Source organism: Scylla paramamosain, chromosome 23 (assembly GCF_035594125.1).
Source record: "Scylla paramamosain isolate STU-SP2022 chromosome 23, ASM3559412v1, whole genome shotgun sequence".
NCBI classification, from domain to species: domain Eukaryota; kingdom Metazoa; phylum Arthropoda; class Malacostraca; order Decapoda; family Portunidae; genus Scylla; species Scylla paramamosain.
Genome location: NC_087173.1, coordinates 21,171,595 through 21,193,324, shown reverse-complemented (window position 1 = coordinate 21,193,324; position 21,730 = coordinate 21,171,595). Strand labels below are relative to the sequence as shown.

The 21,730-nt window shown below is 41.0% G+C and overlaps 2 protein-coding genes across 7 annotated transcripts; one reads left to right on the top strand and one right to left on the bottom strand.

Annotated features, from left to right (window-relative positions):
- Nucleotides 1-918: 918 nt before the first annotated feature.
- Nucleotides 919-11,137, top strand: LOC135112397 (uncharacterized). 6 transcript variants are annotated; one of them, XR_010274338.1, is made up of 4 exons: nucleotides 919-1,492; nucleotides 5,621-10,280; nucleotides 10,423-10,511; nucleotides 10,981-11,117. XR_010274338.1 is itself a non-coding variant. In XM_064026826.1 (3 exons), the coding sequence occupies exons 1-3, from the start codon at nucleotides 8,307-8,309 to the stop codon at nucleotides 11,073-11,075; spliced, it is 321 nt and encodes a 106-aa protein (XP_063882896.1). In that variant the 5' UTR covers nucleotides 8,098-8,306; the 3' UTR covers nucleotides 11,076-11,137. The 6 variants fall into 6 exon arrangements, 1 of the variants encoding a protein (XP_063882896.1); XR_010274339.1 differs by having other exon boundaries at nucleotides 10,964-11,093; XR_010274340.1 differs by having other exon boundaries at nucleotides 923-1,492; nucleotides 5,621-8,443; nucleotides 10,964-11,093.
- A 4,005-nt stretch (nucleotides 11,138-15,142) lies between these two features.
- LOC135112396 (tigger transposable element-derived protein 6-like) lies at nucleotides 15,143-19,332 on the bottom strand. The gene is made up of 2 exons (XM_064026825.1): nucleotides 17,608-19,332; nucleotides 15,143-17,302 (listed from the first exon to the last, which is right to left on the bottom strand). The coding sequence occupies exon 2, from the start codon at nucleotides 17,298-17,300 to the stop codon at nucleotides 15,873-15,875; it is 1,428 nt and encodes a 475-aa protein (XP_063882895.1). The 5' UTR covers nucleotides 17,301-17,302; nucleotides 17,608-19,332; the 3' UTR covers nucleotides 15,143-15,872.
- Between the last annotated feature and the right edge of the window lie 2,398 nt (nucleotides 19,333-21,730).

The window sequence follows — 21,730 nt, the reverse complement described above, 5'->3', positions numbered from 1 at the left end:
ACACGTTAATTTATCGCAGAGTAAAGCAAAACACAACGGATGTCTATAGAGACCCTACACAGTATCCGGAAACATTTCTGCCCGCATCCGAATACTTTCAAGAGGCTGTAGTACAAATTACACGGGTTTTAAGGATGTTTCTTCGGTCCTCGTGACAGACTGGTAAGGTTTCTACATCATCAAAGGGAAAAGCAGTCTTGAAAACCCGTGTGATCATCATTGTGTCCTTTGAAAACAGTCTGGTGTGAGAGCAAAGCTTTTCAGAATACAGGCACATAACCTGTCTTCATGAAAAACAAGTGCATTTATGATACCTGAGACTGCCTTACTACATTCCTCCAATGACTCTAATGTATCTTCTTTTTTTTTTTGTAGCATTAGCCTGTCTCTCATTGGTGAAAACATCCTCACTACATGTACTACGTTATTTCATTAGTCTCAAGTCGCTACTTAAAGTCTATATAAGCCTCAATAAATACGAAAGCTGTAGTGATGGCCTGCTTCCCGTCAGCCAATCAGAGCATTCTATTTTTCCGTTTTCTTTCTTACTCTTCGTAAAACTGATGTATCTTTCATTTGTTCTTACTTCTTGCCTCACGGTGTATTGGTGTCTTCTACCGCTAATATAACCGTGATTCTTTTTTTTTTTTTTTTTTATCATTACAAGCAGTATTATGAGTGCGGCTCTGTTCTGAGTGACAAATACCTCAGCACAGCCTCGACCAATCAGCACCAAGTATTCAAGTCACGTGATACTCTCTCCTCGCCGTCTCCTCAGCCATTCGCCCTGCGCCCGCTGACGTGATGTGACGGGTCTCCGGTTGTGTTGCAGCGGTGAGGTGGTGTTGCATCTTTTCTCAGCGGGCGTGTTGTGGTGGACTGCGGTGTGGAGGGAGAGGTGGATGTGAGTATGGCCTGGTGGTGGGTGGATAGGGAGGAGTGGATAGTGGAAGAGAGATGCGGAGAGTAGGATGGTGGAAGGGGAGGTGGAGGTGGCCATGGCGGACGTGACTGTTTTGAGGTGGTGGTTGTGGTGGTGTTTGGTGTGGTTGGAATGGTTGTAGAGGGTGTTGGTAGTGATGGTGAACGTGACTGGCTTGTGGTAAAGGTGGTTGTGGTTGTTGGGGATGGTGGTGGTTGTGTAACAGTGGTGGAGGTAGCGGACGTAACGGTGTTGTGGTTGTTGGGTGTGGTTGAGAGGTTGGGGTGGTGATGTGGTGGTGGTGGTAGTTGGGAGTGGTGGTGTGGTGGTGGTGGTGGTGATGTTACGGTTGTCAGGGTTTATAGGGAGATGGTCGTGTGTGTGTGTGTGTGTGTGTGTGTGTGTGTACTCCTGTAATCAGCAAACTGTGGTCACTCGTTCGCTTGTTTCACCTCCCTGCTTCAGGCCTTCCTTCTCTCCCCTCCCCTCCCTTCCCGCTCCCTTCCTCTCCTGCCTGCCGCCCTCTCCCCTCTCTTCCTCGCCTGCTCTCCCCTGCTCCTCGTGTCCCAGGTGAGTGTTTTTATTTGAGAATGAAGCTCCACACGTAATGAAAAGTAGCTATGTGTGGTTTTGAATGCTATTATTGGACTATTTATGTAAACTTACCATAGAAAATTAATTCTATTAGGAAATGTGTGTATATTTAAACAATTTCATCTATACAGTGACCTATGTGATGTGACGTCAGTGAGAGAGAGAGAGAGAGAGAGAGAGAGAGAGAGAGAGAGAGAGAGAGAGAGAGAGAGAGAGAGCAAAGGAAGCAATATTTTAACTTCCCTGACTGTGATGATGAAAGTTATATGATTGAGGTTGCAGTTAAGTAAGTTGAGAAGCTGAGCAGATAAATACGAGTACACCACCTGTCTGTCTGTCCGTCTTTCAGTCAGTCAGTCCGTTGATGGAGGACTGGTGGAGAGAGCAATCTGTGTCTATCCGTCTTTCAATCAGTCAGTCAATCAGTCAGTCCGTTGATGGAGGACTGGTGGAGAGACCAATCTGTGTCTATCCGTCTTTCAATCAGTCAGTCTGTCAGTCAGTCTGTTGATGGAGGACTGGTGGAGAGACCAATCTGTGTCTGTCTGTCCGTCTTTCAATCAATCAATCAGTCAGTCGGTCAGTCAGTCTGTTGATGGAGGACTGGTGGAGAGACCAATCTGTGTCTCTCTGTCTACGTGATGCTTCCCTCCGCTGTCTCATTACGTAGATAAAATACATGAAAGGGAAATATTGGTTTTATGGACTGGTGAGGTGGTGGTGGTGGTGGTGGTGGTGGCGGCGGCGGCATCAGTAGTATTCAGGTGTCATATCTGTAACGTAATAGGGAATGAAGGCAATACGTATGCGATGGCAGCTTGAAGGTAACAACTGGTGATGGAAGGTGGTGGGTGGTGGTGGTGGCAGGATCTCTCTCTCTCTCTCTCTCTCTCTCTCTCTCTCTCTCTCTCTCTCTCTCTCTCTCTCTCTCTCTCTCTCTCTCTCTCTCTCTCTCTCTCTCTCTCTCTCTCTCTCTCTCTCTCTCTCTCTCTCTCTCTCTCTCTCTCTCTCTCTCTCTCTCTCTCTCTCTCTGCAGACGAGTGGAGTTGTGTTGTTCAGTCAGTTTTTCTAATGTGTGTGAAGTGGTTGGCGTGGGTGGCAGGGGCGTGGAGGGCGTCACGCTGGTAGTGTAGAAAAGAAAGCGAGAGGAAAGTAATGCGGTGGTGGTGTTTAGTACCTGAGTGAAGTACTGGCGTCGTAAAGAACATTTCTGTCCATTGTGCTTTCTGACAGTTGAAGTAGTGTGCTTTTGTAATGAGTCGTTTATCATTTATTATATTTTCACGTGCAGGAAAATTGTTTTTATTATATATATATATATATATATATATATATATATATATATATATATATATATATATATATATATATATATATATATATATATATATATATATATTGTATAAGAAATAAAAAAAAAATTCAGTTCAAAAGAAAAATTGTTTGAAAAAAAAGAAAAACGAATCACGAATATATATATATATATATATATATATATATATATATATATATATATATATATATATATATATATATATATATATATATATATATATATATATATATATATATATATATATATATATAATAAAATAAGTAAACAATTTTCCTCCACGTCAAGTCGACATCAAAACTTGCTCCATTCATTCCGTTCATTGCCAGACTGAGACCATGTACCCTGACACATTAACAAAAAAGAAAAAAAAGAAAAAAAACTACCTTTCGCTACTGAGAGAGAGAGAGAGAGAGAGAGAGAGAGAGAGAGAGAGAGAGAGAGAGAGAGAGAGAGAGAATGGTGGCCAGAGTAAGACGAAAGAGAAAGCAAGGTAAACAAACAAAAGAAAAATACAGATGAAAAGAAAATCTGCGGTAAAAATGCCCCGCTGAAACAAAAATGAATGAGAAAGTGTAATGAAACGATGTGATAATTGTGTGTTTGTGAGCCAGCAATTATGCTGAACCCCCCTTACCGCTACCACTACTACTACTACTACTACTACTACTACTACTACTACTACTACTACTACTACTACTACTACTACTACTACTACTACTGCAAGTGTTGGAGCAGGAGGCGACAGAAACGAAGAAGCGCTAACACTTGGAGATATTTGAGGTTGATAGGAAGTTAGAAGTAGAATATGAAGCAAAACTCAGTTTCACTGAGAGAACTTTGAGAGGACTGTGAAGAACAACCTAAGAACAACAGGCCCGAAGTGGAGGACCTGTACGAGACCAAGGTGAAAGAGTGGGAGTGAGAGGGGAGTGGGTAGGTGACGGATTTGAACGGGAGAAAGATTAGGGTGGACAGAATTGAAGGTTGTAACTTCTAGGGACATTGGGATGAAGTGAGAGGGGAGTGGGTAGGTGATGGATTTGGAAGTTGCAAAGACCACGTTGGAGAGAATTATATATATATATATATATATATATATATATATATATATATATATATATATATATATATATATATATATATATATATATATATATATATATATATATATATATATATATATATATATATATATATATATATATATATAAATGGTGTTGTATTGAGTAAAATCAGTAAATATTTAACACGCCAGGCGCCACACGCACCACCGCCGTTACATTTCAAACTATTCAAAGTTGCCGTGTGTACCACTGGCCCAACATTTATCACTTTCCTTCCTTTTTTTTTACAATAAATTCCATTAGATGGGCAAAAATGAAACGCAGATCTTTTAAACAAATGTTAATTATTAATCCTCACTATTTTTTTATGTGAAGCAAAAATAATAATGGTAAAATAATGAAAGTATCTTTTGTGAAGTGACATTGTAACTGGTCAAAATACAAAGGTGGAACTAAATGGTAATAATAAAACTTGTCTCAGTCACGGCTCAACATACAGATGTAGCATCCTTAACAACTGTCCTCTATATATTCTTTTATTATAGAGCAAATCTGTGATTGCAAAACAACATAACATTTTTACTCTTATTGAAATCATTACTCACCATATCTTGTACAAAAGAGAACTTTTCCAGTAACAAATGTAAGCCTGTGTCCTGTTTGTAGCTGCACAAAGAAAAGGCTTATCCTTGAACATTCATATAAACAGCTTCATTCCTTGTGTAGTGAAAACAGTGACTCAAGAAATGATTGCAGCAAATGTGTGAAGGTCACTATTGATGGAGAGAGTGCTTTTTTTTCAAAACATGGGAGGCATCCATGTATCTTGCCATCACACTGATCACATACACTCTTCACTCTCCTACCTTCTCAAGCTGCACTTCCCCGCCCCACATGCACACTAAAGATTTGACAGCGCCCTCTGCACCTTTTTCCCGCTCTTCTAGAGTGACCCTGCAATCCAACAAGAAAATGAGGTGATCTCTTATCTCCAAAAGAGAGAGAGAGAGAGAGAGAGAGAGAGAGAGAGAGAGAGAGAGAGAGAGAGAGAGAGAGAGAGAGAGAGAGAGGATATTTTGGATTTGTCTGTCGGTCTCTTTTTTTTTTCAGAATATTTTGTTTGATCTACTACTACTAGTACTACTACTAACACAGCCACCACCACTACCACCACCAATAGCACTACCACCACCACCACTACCCCCATCACCACTACCATCATCACCACCACCACCACCACTACCACTGCTACTACTACCACTACCACTATTACTACTACTACAACCACCACCACCACCACCACCACGACTACTACTACTACTACTACTACTACTACTACTACTACCAGCACCACCACTACTACTACTACTACTACTACTACTACTACTACTACTACTACTACTACCACCACCACCACTAATACCACCACCACCACTAATACCACCACCACCACCACCACCACCACTAATACTACCACCACCACTACCGCCACCGCCACTACTACCATCACCACCACCACTACCACCACCATTACCACCACCACTACCACCACCACCATCACCACCACCACCAGTACTGCTACTACTACCACTATTACCACTACTACTACTACTACTACTACTACTACTACTACTACTACTATTACTACTTCTACTACTACTACTACTACTACTACTACTACTACTACTACTACTACTATTACAGGTAACCCATGAACTACCCCTAACAATTGTGATGAAGAACCAGAAGTGGGCTGTAGGTGACGAGATAACTACTCCAGGTCATCGCGGAAGTGGCGAGGTGACCCCATACAACTCCACAAGGTCGTGGAGAACGCCAGGCATAGTCCTGCACACTCCAGAAATTCATATCAACACCACCTTGACTCCTTCTGCTAGCTGGCGAAGGCCACGTGGTCACCTACACTCAGCCATCCACCTCACCTGGACACCCACCTGCCCCGGACATCATCCAGCCGCAAGAACCCAGATAAGCACTTCCGGGGTCCTTGGTTTTGATTAGCTAGCTAGTTTAGTTAGGGGTCACTTGCTGTAGATAGGAACCCTCCTCGGTCTTCTTCTTTTTTTTTTTTTTTGGTGTAACGCTGTGCTCCACGTGAGTGATAAACATTGTTTATCTTTTATTTTTTTTTTCCTGAAGACCAGTTGATGTGGTTATCTTGGAGGTTAACGGAGAAGAGTACTTTACACCTGTGTTTTTATTTATTTTCTTATAAGTCACTTTTTGCTTTTTGTTGATTACTATTTATTTATTTATTTTTATTGAAAAATGAGTGTGAATGCAGCACAATATATAAAGGTGTGCATTCCAGAGTGAAAGGAAGGCGTGCACAGGGTAGAGTGCACAGGATGCAGTGCCTTTTTTATCACCAGACCTTGATTGATTGAAGCAAATGAAAACTTTGGTGTGAGTACCTTACGAAGACACTTGACAATACTAATGTCACCTCACCTCGTGGTTTCACCTTAACACCTACAAACATTGGCTGGACACAAGGTCACAGAAATAATTTATTCTCATTTATTCTCATCTTTACAAATTACAGTCTTTCCACATCAAAGTAACTAATCACCTTTATTCATACACTTGAGGGTGGTTGAAGGATCGCTAATCCTTTGTTAAATTGCCTGTGTTCAACTCGTATCTCCTCCCTCATTTATTTAAAAAGTATTTTGATCAGGAAGGATAGGAGAACAAAGTCTGCTATCTTTTTTCTTTTATTGTACGATTTTTTTTCGATGAAAAGTAAAAAAAAAAACTGAAATATTTGTCAAAAATCAAAATCAACTCCAAACAAAAATGACGACAGCAGACTTTATTCGCCTATCACAGTTTGATAAGCCGCAATAGCCCATCTGTCTGTAACACCAATAAAAACGGAGCAGATCATTTTTATATGCTAAAATCCGCCATTTTGAGATATTATGTCATAAAGTTTAAGGGGTGACTAATTCACCTATTGCAGCCAGGGACTTGAAATTCACGCGATATATACATCAGAATATGTTGAAAAAACAGACATAGTTTTAGTTACTACGATTGGTTTTGTGTATAAGGCCTAAAGCTATTCATGATTTCACCCTTAATTACCGGGTGGGAGGGGAGAAGGCGGGTGAAAACAATTTTTGTTATATTTCGCCATATTTCTAAGTAAAAACCAGTGTTTAATTGTTTGAAAATAAATAAAATATTAATGCAAAAGATATCTAATGCAGATACATTAACTATTTGCTAGATTTACGAAAAAAAAAATAATTATATGATTTTTTTTTCGTATATCAATTTGAGAAAATAGTTAGACCTAGAATTTCGTGCTTTCTAATATTGTATGCAGCAAGAGAACCGTAGATATTCATGGGAGAGTGAAGAAGAACGGGTATGTCAGAAAAATATATGAAAAGAGAAAAAAAATGTAAAAAAAACTTGTGTGACATGTCTCGCAGCGGGCGAAACCGTGGGAATTTCATAACAGAAGACCTCTTCACATAAGGGGATTTTTTTAGTTCTTATCAAAACGTTACATATATCAAAAGAAGCGGAAAAAAATTAGAAAATTATAAAAGAAAAAAAACTTCTTTCATGTCCGGATCGTACATCACCCTTGATGCAAAAAATGTCCGCGCCTGACGTTGTTAACACACACGACACACACTTCCCTTGAGAAAAGATAGTATGAATGTCTTCACGAGTGTCCTACTGTTTCATTTTAGAGCCCCTCCTCTTGATGACGACACGCACACTGTCAGCTACACTTTGCAGCGTCTCTCTCTTAAATTTTCCCCAATATCTTTGTATCTCCATTTCAGATGAATTGTTCTCTTTCCAAGGGTTGAGGAGAACATTGTCGTGGTTCAAGTGAAGCCACTACAGCCACTGCCTGACAAGTCTTCCACACTGGTGAGTGTTGTTCAAGCATGTCTTAGTATTGCTAATTCCTTATTTCCCAGAATATCTACCACTATATAGTGGAAATGCCTTACCAACACAAATAACGTCAAGCAAAAATAGACTCTACACTAAGTGATGAAAAACGTAGCATCATCCGCTGCACCAAACAATACAGCAGCGAAGTGACACTGCCAGGACTTGAACCAACACCTGCCTGCCTCACTGACACCTGCCGTGGTGCCAGGGAGTGCCGAGGCCCGTGCTGCCACCACGCTGAGAGAGGGAGAAAGAGAAGAGCATCAGAGAAGGATGACCGTGGCAGGAAGGATGGTGTGTTAGGTGACTGGTTCAGACAGTGACAGTGGACAGAAGAAATGCTGGAGAAAGATTAGACCACAGGTGGTTCATGTTGTACTAGTTCAAGGTTTGGCAGAAAACATTTTTTTCTAGATAGACAGTGGCAGCAAACACACAAGGGAGGATGGTGTGGTGGACAAGAGGATGCAGGGAGACGGCAGACAGAATGGAAGCTACAGATGAAAGAAGAGCAGGTCAAGCCATGGCAGCAGACAGACAGACAGAGACAGATTGGATCAGAAAGTATTATTATTTAGTGAGGTAAGGAACTGTACAGCCCTTCACAGTGCCGACTACTTGATAGCAGAGGTGGTTCATGTTGGTTCAGTATTTCAGGATTTGGTTTGAAGCTGTTACGTGAAAAGAACAGTCTGAGGAACGAGAGGTTGTATTGTCACTTGTCAACAAAGTGGCAGAGTATTATTATAACATTTAGAGCCAAAGCAGTACCAGCTGCCTCAGTGTGTCATCTCCATTGTATACTGACAGTCTTGTCTACGCTAGTGGAGGAGAGAGAGGAACAAACCTTGAATCGTCCAAGGTAGAGTTTGTAGCAAAGGATTGAGCAAAGAGTTCAGCTTTAGAGATAGATGTGATAGCAGTGGTGCCGCACATCTGGTTGAAATAAAGGAGGGAAAGAAGAATCAAAGTTATTATAGATGTTTTTGGGTTAAGTGGCAGAAGTCACGGGGGCACTTAGATCTTGAAAGGTTTTGACACTATTAATGAAGGAGTTTTTGGCTAGTTGGAGAACAGACTTGGCATGGTTCCGGGCAAAAATGTAAAGTGCATGAGATTCTGGTGATGGAAGGCTTAAGCACCTTTGGTGGGACACATCTCTCTCATGTATAGCACGAGAACAAGCTATGTTAAACCAAGTTTTGGAGGTTTAGGTCGAGAAAAAGAGTGAGGAATGTACGCCTCCATGCCAGACACTATCATCTCTTATGCACTCGGCACACAGGGCGGTCTCCGTCACGGACGCAGTAGTCATTCCAAGGAAAATCAGCAAAATACCTCCTCAGGTTCCCCCAACTAGCATAGCCAACACGCCAGAGGCACCTTCGCTTAGGGGATCCTGAGGAGGGATTGGAGTGATAGGACAAGATACAGATACTAGATGTGATCGGAGAGCCCAACAGAGAAGAGATGGTAACAGAATAAGCAGAAGGATTAGAGGTCAGGAAAAGGTCAAGAATGTTGGGCATATCTCTAAGACGGTCAGGAATACGATTAGAGTGTTGCACCAATTGCTCTAGGTCATGGAGGATAGCAAATTTAAAGGTTAGTTCACCAGGATGGTCAGTGAAGGGAGAGGAAAGCCAAAGCTGGTGGTGAACATTGAAGTCTCCAAGAATGGAGATCCCTGCAAAAGGGAAGAGAGTTAGAATGTGCTCCACTTTGGAAGTTAAGTAGTCAAAGAATTTCTTACAGTCAGAGGAGTTAGGTGAAAGGTATACAACACAGATAAATTTAGTATGAAAGGGACTCTGTTGTCGTAGCCAGGTGGTGGAAAACCCAAAAGATTCAAGAGCGTGGGCACAAAAGCAGGTTAATTTCATTGCGCACATAAACACAACATCCAGCTTTGGATAGAGAAAGTAAGAGGAAACTGAAAAGGGGCTACTGTCAGTTGCCTCAGACACCAGGGTTTCAGTGAGGAAAGGATGATGAAGCTTAATAGAGGAGAGGCAGTGTTCTGCAACATTCGCGTTCAATCTGTGGAAGTTTAAGAAGAAAAACTGAGAGGGGTGTCAAGACATTTAGGGTCGTTACCAGATGGGGACTCCGAGGCTGGTATAGGAGTGTGTGTGTAATAATTAGGTGGTTGTAGTTGTTTTGTGTGCAGGAAGAGAGGTATCTCCATGACCATAACGTTTGGTACGAGTGAAAACATCCTTTGGTTTCCACAGATATTTACCACATACTTACACACTAGTAACAATTTCCACCAGTAGCACCAGAAGCAGTCTTCCTCACACGAACCGTTTCATTGCCGGGACTTGAAGGCTGCTGAAGCAATGCGGCGGAGGTCACGCCCCTTAAAGTATTTATACTTACTGTCAACACCATAACTAAAGCAAACACTTTAGTGCAGGTAGTTAAATAAGTGCAATCATTGTTCCAGATTCCTAAATTCACAAAGTACATAAACTCATTGAAAGTTTTTAGTGCAGGTAATTAAAGTTTTAGTGAAATAATTGTTCCTATTCCTAATGTTGTGTGGTGCATTACCTCAGACAGGCCCACTGGAAGCTGTCAGTCTGCTGCGGCACGTGGCAAGAACCAAGTGTTGAGGAGCACACGTTGTCCCTTCACCAGTCAGCAGGTTACAAAAAACAATGCAGTATTTTGTTGAGTAATCAAAGTAATGAAATGTAAATGATAAAATGTCAGTACTGATTCAGTGTCACACTCCACCATGGCAAAGACTGCCGGCTGAGTAATATTCAAGTTGTATTAGTGAGACTCTACTCAATGTTAATTAAGGCAGGTGGAAGAAAATAGTAAAAAATGTATCATAGTACAAGAAAATGACACTTCAAAGTGTAAACACATCTTTAACAAGTAGACTTGAATGGTCATTAAGTAGTACAGCAGACCCTTCCTACAATAAATTCACTATTATTTGTTGACTGGCCTTATTGTCTCATTATTTTACTTTGCTTATTATTCTGTTTTGTTTTCTCATTAATACTTGAGTGCCTTCATTTTATCTCTATTATTGTGACTTTGTCTCTCATTATGTTGCTTATGTTGTCTACTCTCATTATCTGACAGACTGCTCGCCTTCACAGATCTGGGTGGCTCGGAAGTCTCACTACAAACTGGAGATCCATTCTCTTGGACACAGCTGGAGTCGGACACAAGATTCAAGAGGGAGTCATTTTAACGAGAGCTTCAGGCAGAAAATTCGAGTGGATTTTCATTTCTAAAAATATCTTATTTTTTTGGGGGGATATTTTGAATCCTTCTTTGTGGAAAAATACCTCCAGATATTATGATTCTAGCTGGAAGTTGACCTGAGCAATGTAGGGTTTGCTGCTGTGAGATTATCACCAAGGCACAAGTGTCCGGGATTTAAAGATGATGGAAATGTGTCCTGTGTGCTGCTGTGCTGGGAAGAGGAGAGGAGCAGCAGCAGTGGTGGGGCTCTGCTGCTGCTGTCACTAGTGCAGCTGCCTTCCCTCAACATACTGTGTCTTCTCTCACCTGCAATGAACAACTATGAACAATACTTTTGCGATGAAGAACAGTGAATAACACCTCTCCCCATATGGTTGTAAGTCTCTCTCTCTCTCTCTCTCTCTCTCTCTCTCTCTCTCTCTCTCTCCACAGTCCTACAGTATGTCCCCCACAGTATGTTTACAAACCCACAGTGACTCCCCACAGCCCCTCACCAACACCCTCACCAACAATTGTCTCCACACACAGACACACACACACACACACACACACACACACCATTACATACACAAATGTTGCAATCTTGTACACACACACACACACACACCATTACATACACAAATGTTGCAATCTTGTACAGTGTCTACAATAAAGAATGAAACCAAAATCGACAAGCCTAATTTTCTTGCGGCCTGCGTGAATGTAGTGAGGCTCACAATGTGTGTGTACAAGTGAAGAGTATATTAGATGCATGATTAAAAAATATGAGGCTTACACAAAAATACAGGACACAACTTGATGAGTATGGTGAGTCAAGTGTGAGTGTCAAATGTGAGTCAAAATGCTCAACTTTGAATTAACCTACAACAAAAAGTGACTAAATAAACACACTATGAAAAAATATAATCTCATCAATAAACACTGAAAAAAATTATATACACCAACACAAAATAAATAAATAAATGAAGACTAAGTAAAGCAAATTAATCTGAACGCCAATACACAAACCAACATAGTCGTATATTTTTAAATACTATGGTGAAAGATAATGAAGCTTAAATATTGAAAGAGAGAGAGAGAGAAAAATTTTATGTGGTCTTAAATCAATCTCTCTCTCTCTCTCTCTCTCTCTCTCTCTCTCTCTCTCATACACAAACAAATAATAAAAAAATAAATAAGTAAACAAACAGAATACAAACAAATAATAATAATAGCCATCCACAAACCAATCCAGTGCATCCACACCAAGCCACACCAAGCCATCCCTATCCAGCCAATCACGAGCCAGCAGCACACACACACACACACACACACACACACACACACACACACACACACAGAGGATTGGGAGAAAGGGGAAATAGTGAAAAAGGAAAAGGAAAAAATAATGGAAAAAGGGATGAGGGAGAGAATAAGAGAAAAAATGGCGAAACAAGAGGAAAATGGGAAAAATAAAGGAAAAATACGAATAAAGACAAAAGGAAAAATGAAGAAGAGGGAAAAAAGGGGAAAATGGAGTGAGGAGGGGAACACTTAGGGAAAACAAACCAAACAATAGGGCATTACATTGTGATTAGGTGCAGCAGGGATGGATCATGAGGATTAGAGAGAGAGAGAGAGAGAGAGAGAGAGAGATCTGGTCAGGAATTTAATTTTGTGTTAGTGGTTGACGCCATTTTCTTTCTCTCTCTCTCTCTCTCTCTCTCTCTCTCTCTCTCTCTCCTTACAACAGTTTTCTCTTTTTGCTTACTATCGCTCTTATCTTTCGTTGAGAGAGAGAGAGAGAGAGAGAGAGAGAGAGAGAGAGAGAGAGAGAGAGAGAGAGAGAGAGAGAGAGAGAGGAAAACATATTACACACACACACACACACACACACACACACACACACACACACACACACACACACACACACACACACACTTTTCACAGGCAAGTTAACAACTTTAATAAAAAAAAATAACCCTTTTTACCTTACCTATCACAATAACCCTTTTTTACCTCCTATCCCTTCCCTTCCATATGAAACCGAATCAATAAGAAATATCACTTGCTTCTCTCCTGTAACTTATAATGAAACGCTCGAATTAATTCATAAGGTGCACAAAGGAGCTTAATTAGTGAACAGGAAAGATTAAAATGCATTGTGGGAAAAAAAAATGTGAAATATGAAGTGAGTTTGAGGGAAGGTGTGTGTGTGTGTGTGTGTGTGTGTGTGTGTGTGTGTGTGTGTGAGGCTTAAAAGGTAATGGATTTTACAAGTGAAGAATGTATTATCCGAATGTATCCGAAAGCATAAGGGATTGGACGCCCTGAGTGAAGCGATTACAGGTGTCTATTGTTCCCGTGGTTGATATATTGAGACAGCTTGTCCGCCACCTTGCAATTTCTTATACAGGGTGTAACGTGAGTTTCTGCAAATACTTAAAAAGGTGAAAGAACGTGTAATTGTAAGTAAAGAATGTTCTACACACATATGCATTTTAAGGCTTTGTTTACCCGTCAGAGGAGTTGAAAATGTACGGGACTCGCGGGTGTGCTCTGTGACATGACGGACACACTGTTGCGTTGTCGCAGCCTCGGAGGTGCCACTTGCTCAAATTACGAGTGGTTTAATCTTATTTTTTTGCAGGCTGTGAAATGTTGCAGCATCTTATAACAAGACAAATGGTATCAAAAAACATGTAATTTACCGATAAGCATTACATGACAACATTATTGCGATGATTAAAAGTACTCCTGTAAAATGCTACGTGGCATCATCAAAGCAAGGGAGCAGGGGGACCGAGTCCAAGTGACCTTGAAAACAGCTGAGTGATGATGCTACGCAGCATTTTACAGGTGTACTTTTAATCACCGCAATAATGTTGTCGTGTAATGCTTATCGGTAAATGACATGCCTTTTAATACCATTTGTCTTATTATAAGATACTGTAATATTCCACAGCCTTCAAAAAATAAGATTAAACCATTCGTAATTTGAGCAAGTGGCACCTCCGAGGCTGAGACAATGCAGCCGTCTGTAGTTTCTGTACTTCACCTCACAGCTACACGCAGAGCACAGCAGCGTGTCCCATACATTTTTCAACTCCTCTGACGCACGCCGCCCACCACCAGGATCGGCGGGTCGGACATGATGCGGAAGAAGGCGCGGGAGCCGAAGTATTCATCCGCCGTCCACCGTCTCTCCGCTGAGACAGCTGCTCCTTGTGTCACAGCTGAGGAAGAGAGAGGTGAGGGTTAGGTCACTCCTGCAGGAACACGAAGGAAGAACGAACACCAATAGACATGGCCACTCGGAGGGATACAAAGGAAACACAAGAAGTAAAAGATAACGACAAGAGGTTGAAATCGATCATAAATGAAGAACAAACAGTAATAGATAAGAGCAAGGGGTTAGATCACTCACAAAGAAATACAAATGAAGAACAAACAACATATCTAACTTGTATTTTGGTTCTTCCGAGGCTGTTTGTGACAAGGCACACTGAACAATCCTGTAAAGTGGATGTAGGCTGTAAAATGCAAGGATGCAGGCCCGGTGAGAGAGGGAGGGAGGGAGGGAGGCAGAAAGGAGGGAAGGAAGGAACGTGGGAGAAAAGAAAGGAATAAATAAAAACAAAGCCTCCCCCACCAAAAATAAATGAATAAATAAATAAATAAATAAAAGGAAAACGGAGAATAAAACAAGAAAGGAAGGTATGAACAAAAGGAGAGGGAAAGGAAGAGAAGGAAAAGAAAACGGGAGAAATCAAATGAAAGAAAGGAAGGCAGGAAGGATGAAAAAAAAAAAACGAAATAGCGGAAAGGTAGAAAACGAAGAAAGGAAATCAAATATATACAAAAAGGAAGGAAGGAAGAAAGAGGAAGGAAAACGATGCCATAAGTAATGAGAGGGTTAAACGAAAAGAAAGAGCAGACAAGACTTGAATTTTTTTTTATTTTATTTTTTTTTTAGGTAGGAAGGATACTGGCCAAGGGCAACAAAAATCTAATTAAAAATTTTACATTTCCTTCTACAGAATTGTGTATAATTCATTCAAGTGAAATTCAGTTGTCGTATATAAATATGCTAGACCTCATCATCAAGTTCACATGCGTAGATATTAATGAAAATCATTTCTTATATACTTAATTTTGATATATATCTAAAAAAATATTTGATGCAACTTACCCCATCTGCGGGGCAAGTTGCATCAGTATGAGGGGCAAGTTGCATCATAAACAAACTATAACTTTTGAGAGTTTATTTAAATGATAAGAAAATAGAAATCCACAATAAACTGAACCGATGAACCTTAAATTTATTCATCATCAGATTCACAGTTATGACAAATATAATATAAAATTATACCTCCATCTGTTCCCAAACATTCCTCATGAGACCATCCTCTGCATATACTACATTGAATCCATTTCTCCCGGGGCCTGCTATTGGAATATGGTTCTACACAAATCAGACAATACCAGTCTTCGTAGTCTGAGCTGGATATGTCGTACTTTTCAACAGGTTTTTTGGATCGAACTTTGTGTAAAAACTCCTGCTTCCTTTTCTTGGTGGCTTTCTTTTCTTTGACATCATTCTTTTTGTTTTTTTTCTTAATGGCTTCAGCAAACAGAGCATTTCTTTCAGGTGTGTCTGTTAATATGGCACTTTTACGTGCTTTTCTGCCTGTATTACATTTCTTTTTCCGAGGTGTTGCTTTTGGATGTGGCATGATTTTTTCTGGGCAAAGGGAAGACTCACCAACATTTGCAGTTTCAACTTGATCAGTAATGGAAGAAGCTAGGCTACTGCTGGTTGTGGTCCTACTGCAGTTGAAGTGGAAGGAAGGGGTTCACTGGCTGTAGAAGAGGAAGGATGGGGTTCCATTGATGCAGAAGTGGAAGAAAACCAATGTTCATCTACCGATTTTGAAACCTCTGAGACATCTTGCATTGCTTTGGCCGCATCCTGTTCACATTGCTGCCTCACTGGGCGATCCGTTACTGAAGAGGGAGCAAACTCCCAGTCATCAAAGATATTTGTATTCAAAGGACTGATGCCGCTGACTTTAAAGCCACTCGTGATGTTAATGGGAGTTGAAGCTCTCAGAAAAGCTTTTTTTACTTGAGAAGGAATGTCGTAAATGGTCATTCTTTTTCCAGGATTACTCCGTAACCAGTCATTCTGAGCTGAACTCAGGTAACGCTTGAAAGGTCCATAAACTGACCTATCTAAGGGCTGCAACTTGTGGGAGCAGTGTGGAGGAAATGACAGCAAAACCACTCCATTTTCCTTGCATAATGTGATAACATCATAGTTAACATGAGATTGGTGATTATCTAGCAACAGCAAGATAGGTTTCTCGACAGTTGCTTTTGTATGCTTAATGAAATGCTTCATAAACAGTAAGAAGTTATCCTGTGTCATCCATCCAGAAGGGTGACAGGCTCCAATTGATCCTTCTGGGCCATCCCTTATGAAATGATCATGGTAGTTTTTCCGTGGAAATATCAACATGGGAGGAACAGACCCTCCAATGGCACTGACAGCAACACAAAATGTAACAAGTTGTCCTCTCTCAGCTGAGGTAAGAGAGCCAACTTGCTTTGTGCCCTTAACTGCTACCACTGCACGAGGTTTCTGAACAGTTGTCACTCCACTTTCATCAGCATTCCATATGTCTTGAGGTTCAAATTTATACTTATCCATGAGAGAAGAAAGCTTGGAGAAAAATAACTCTACATTATGCTTGTTGAAACTTGTAGCTCTGGACAAACTTGTCGCTTCAGGTTGTCTAATTGAGAGTTCTTGTCCATGTCGCTTCATGAAACCTGAAAACCAGTCTTTTCCAGCATATTTATCATTGCGCCAATTATCAGGCATTTCTATCTTTGCTTCATTGGCGCATTTGAAAGCCAGTTCCTTGACTTCTCTCGGAGAAAGACCAAAATAAATTGCTGCTGCTGTTTTCAGATAGGATACTAATTCTTCTTCCTGCTCACATGTAAATACTTGTCTTGGTTTGGCATATCCTACATGTGTATTGTTTTTAGCAGTGTTGCCAGAGGTTTTGTGAATAAATCGTTGTAAGGTTAAGTAGTGGACACCAAACAGTTGTGTGGACTCTCTCACTGATTTATTCTTATTTCGAACAAAATCAGCAGCCTCCTGCATTAGTTGGGGTGTTGCTGACCCACGTTCAGTCTTTCTTTTGTAGTTCCGAACCATTTCTGAAATAAATAAAACGAGTTGAATGTATAAGAAGTCTAACTATAATAATGAAATAAATTTACTAATGGGGCAAGTTGAATCATGATTCAACTTGCCCCGTCACGAATGATTCAACTTGCCCCCTCACAGCAACCAAAATTTGATCGCCAGCTAAATATATACTAACGGTCATTCTAATGCAAATTTGTAAGAGAAATAATTGCATATAGTACAGAATTATATAGCTATTTTCAAAACACTGTTACTAATATATATATATATATGAGGTACAAGAAAAATTGTGAAATCGAAAAAAATTACTTACCAAGGCCGAAATCAGTAAATTTCTCATAAATTCAAGAGCACTTGCGCAATCCACCTCCCTCTGCCGCAGCGATGTCCGCATTGACCAACACACATTTGAACCGCCTGTCACCCTAATGCAGCCGCTGAGATGCCAGTTATGCTCACTGATGCAACTTACCCGCGATGCAACTAGCCCCGCTCTCCCCTAATTTGCCTCGCCAAATTGCAAACGGTCCAAAAACCTTCCTTCATGAACTTCAAGGCCTTCCCTCACTTAAACCCTCGTCCCAAACCATCCATTAGCTTCCCCTCATCAAATTCTAAACCATTCCCAAAAACCTATCATAATAAAAAACCTGATCAGACAAAAATCTTCCGGCTCCAACCATTAAGCCATCCATGAACCTTCCCTGTAAACCCAAAGCATCCATAAATCCTCCCAGTCAATCTCAAACCATCCAAAAATCTTCACTCACCAAAATTGAAACCATACATACAAATCTACAATACTAATACAAAACACAACTATTACCCCACACTTTCCTCTCACCTCAATGCAATTACCCGCAGTACCACTACTGATCTGACATAAACACATAAATTTTCACCTATTAAACTCGACAAAAATCAGACTTTCACCTACAACATTAATATAAAAAACAGCTAATACGCCCACTTTTCCTGTCACTTCAGTGCAATTACCCGCAGTTCCACTAATGACCTCAAAACAGACTTACCACTTCAGCCAAAACCAAACCAGGCGGGACCACCAAAAATAAATTAAGTGCGCATCCCTGAAACAATCACTCGTAAAACCCCACAAGCCTACAAAGTGGATTAAAAAAAAAAAAAAAAAAACCTGCCGCGAGTTTTGGTCCAGACAACACCGGGAGGCGGCGGGAAGCACAAGGGCCGGGAGGAGAGGACGAGACGAGGAAACACTGCAGGATGCCTCGGTGTGGTGTGTGTGTGTGTGTGTGTGTGTGTGTGTGTGTGTGTGTGTGTGTGTGTGTGTGTGTGTGTTGGGGGATGGGTAGGGTGACTGGAAGCATCGATGAGAGTGGGGAGGGCAGGGGACTGTTGAGGACTTGTTGGGTCTTGGTGGTGGTGGTGGTGGTGGTGGTGGTCACGAGGTTATTATTGGCCAGGCAGCATATTTTTATTTTACTCAAACAAAATTTACAGCAGGCTTAAAGCAACACTTTTTTATGTAGCTGTCTACAATGCCAATATATATAACAAAAAGGAATTATATGCTCTCTCTCTCTCTCTCTCTCTCTCTCTCTCTCTCTCTCTCTCTCTCTCTCTCTCTCTCTCTCTCTCTCTCTCTCTCTCTCTCTCTCTCTCTCTCTCTCTCTCTGTGTGTGTGTGTGTGTGTGTGTGTGTGTGTGTGTGTGTGTGTGTGTGTGTGTGTAAGTTCGTAATGTACCGATTTCTTATGTCAAATTTATCGTTTTTTTTTTTCTTGCATGTTGGTGCACACAACACTTACTGCTTAAGGTAATGACAACATGCAAAGCAATGAGAGTAACATAAAGAACTTAAGAAAATTAGGGAAGGTACACAAGGAGCCATCAGGCCTATGCGCGGCAGTCCCTGTATAAAACATGTATATTTTTTTTCTCTAAATCATCCTGTATATAAATCTCCGTAATCCTCTAAAGCTCCCTCATGACTCGACACTAATAACCTCATTACAAAGTTCATTCCATTCATCTGCCATTACTCAACATGTAATCTAATAAGAATGTTTTTTTTTTTTTTATTCCTGAACACAGAAAATGTCCTGTAAGGATCTATGGATAATTTCCCACGTAGCTTTTAAGATTTAATGCACAGTATTGAATTAATGAATAATGCATTAACACTGAAGGCAATGAATCCAATTAATTATTTGAAAGCAATTCACCTTGAGCCATTAAGTCTTATCTTAAAAAATGCTGATTCTACAGGGAAAAATAGTTTGTTAAAATGGAAAGAAGATTCACTCACTCACACACACACACACACACACACACACACACACACACACGCACGCACGCACGCACGCACGCACGCACGCACACACACACACACACACACACACACACACACACACACACACACACACACACACACACACAGAGAGAGAGAGAGAGAGAGAGAGAGAGAGAGAGAGAGAGAGAGAGAGAGAGAGAGAGAGAGAGAGAGAGAGAGAGAGAGAGAGAGAGAGACGCTCAATACACTCAACCTTTCCCTCTGTTCTCTTTCAACATGAACCTTTCTGTGTGTGTGTGTATGTGTGTGTGTGTGTGTGTGTGTGTGTGTGTGTGTGTGTGTGTGTGTGTGTGTGTGTGTGTGTGTGTGTGTGTGTGTGTGTGTGTTACAAGTTAATAGACTGGATTTCTGATCTATTCAACTATAATCATACTACTACTACTACTACTACTACTACTACTACTACCACTACTACTACTACTACTACTACTACTACTACTACTACTGGTGTTGCTTCATCGTTACCATCGCCTGTGTAAAAAGTACCCTTGCTCCCAGGATGTTTGAGAAGACCGCAGAGTGTTTCAGCTGTCAAGTCACACACACTCAGGGATTCAGACCTCAAGGAAGACCGAATGACAGACCGTAGTGTGCAATTTTCTCTCCTATCTAGAGGCAGAAGATTTTGTTTTTCTCCTCGATGGTGAAGAACGATTTCATCTGCGCCCTTCTGCTTCACTTATGCCAAACTGAATCATGCCATCCCTGTGCCCCCCCTCCCGCCCCACCAAAAAAAAAAAAAAAGAAAAAAGAAAAGAAATAGAAAAGGAAACGAAGATGAAACACGAGTGTTACAAAATACAGAAATGACGTACGTTTGAAATCCTGATACTTTTTTTCAACCGACAGTGCAAATAACACAAGGTCTTTTTTTCTACATATATACTTCTTTCTTTCGTCCTCCTCCTACTCCTCCTCTCCTCCTCCTCCTCCTTCCCGTCACGAGGACAGAAGAGCTATTTCTTACTATCCAGAATCACTTTTTCACTTACAACTTCCAACTTTCTCCTTCAGCATCTCTTCATTTCCTCCTCCTCCTCCTCCTCCTCCTCCTCCTCCTTTTTTTCTTCCACTCGACTAGTCTCAGATCAGGGGAAGGAAGGAAAGTGTTTGTGTGTGTGTGTGTGTGTGTGAGAGAGAGAGAGAGAGAGAGAGAGAGAGAGAGAGAGAGAGAGAGAGAGAGAGAGAGAGAGAGAGAGAGAGAGAGAGAGAGAGAGAGAGAGAGAGAGAGAGAGAGAGAGAGAGAGACGTATACATACAGTAGTATAACCTGACTTAATGACTGGAAAGGGGAAATGAAGAGAAACATGAGAAAAACGGAACTGATGAAAGGATGAGTCTGCATCATTAACTAACACAGGAAAAAGGGTAAGAGGAAGAGGAGGAGGAGGAGGAGGAATTGGAGGAAGCGAAAAGGAAATACAACAAAAACGGCAAAAAAACAAGCATTAGGGGATCAAGAAGTAAGCAAAGAATAGGAGGAGGAGGAGGAGGAGCAGAAATACAAAGGAATAAAAAGGAATATAAAGGAAAACCAAACAGCAACAGACCTTTTTGTCCTTGCAAGGCTGTTTGGTAACTACTTCTAACTAGCTACAGGGAAGAGAGACAGGACAGCAAAGGACGATGAGGAAGCGAAAAGGAAATACAACAACAAAAACAACAACAAAACAAGCATCTGGGGATCAAGAAGTAAACAAAGAGGAGGACGAGGAGGAGGAGGAGGAGGAGGAGGAGGAGATTATACATCGTTGGCTTTCAGAAAGGAGCGTAAAAAGAAGCCAGCGTGTCAGTCTTATTACTCCCTTCCTACCTTCCTTCCCTCAGTCCCTCCCTCCTTCTCTCCTTTCCTCCCCTTTCTCTTCTCCTCTTTCCTCCTTCCCTCCCCTTTCCCTTCTCCTTCACAGCCTCGCTGATATGAAAGAGAAGGAATTCTTAACTTTTCCTTCAATCGCTTCCTCTCTTTTGTCCTCTGTCTTACACGCACTTGAGAGAGAGAGAGAGAGAGAGAGAGAGAGAGAGAGAGAGAGAGAGAGAGAGAGAGAGAGAGAGAGTAGAGAGAGAGAGAGAGAGAGAGAGAGAGAGAGATTTTCTTTAAATCCTCG

What these genes read in the sequence shown, in the direction of transcription:
- LOC135112396 (XM_064026825.1), bottom strand. Translation starts at nt 17,300, where the DNA reads ATGGTTCGGAACTACAAAAGAAAGACTGAACGTGGGTCAGCAACACCC.
- LOC135112397 (XM_064026826.1), top strand. Translation starts at nt 8,307, where the DNA reads ATGGTGTGGTGGACAAGAGGATGCAGGGAGACGGCAGACAGAATGGAA. An exon ending in AAGTATTATTATTTAGTGAG is followed by an intron (nt 8,444 to 10,422) that starts GTAAGGAACTGT and finishes GCATTACCTCAG; the next exon opens with ACAGGCCCACTGGAAGCTGT. An exon ending in GTCCCTTCACCAGTCAGCAG is followed by an intron (nt 10,512 to 10,980) that starts GTTACAAAAAAC and finishes TCGCCTTCACAG; the next exon opens with ATCTGGGTGGCTCGGAAGTC.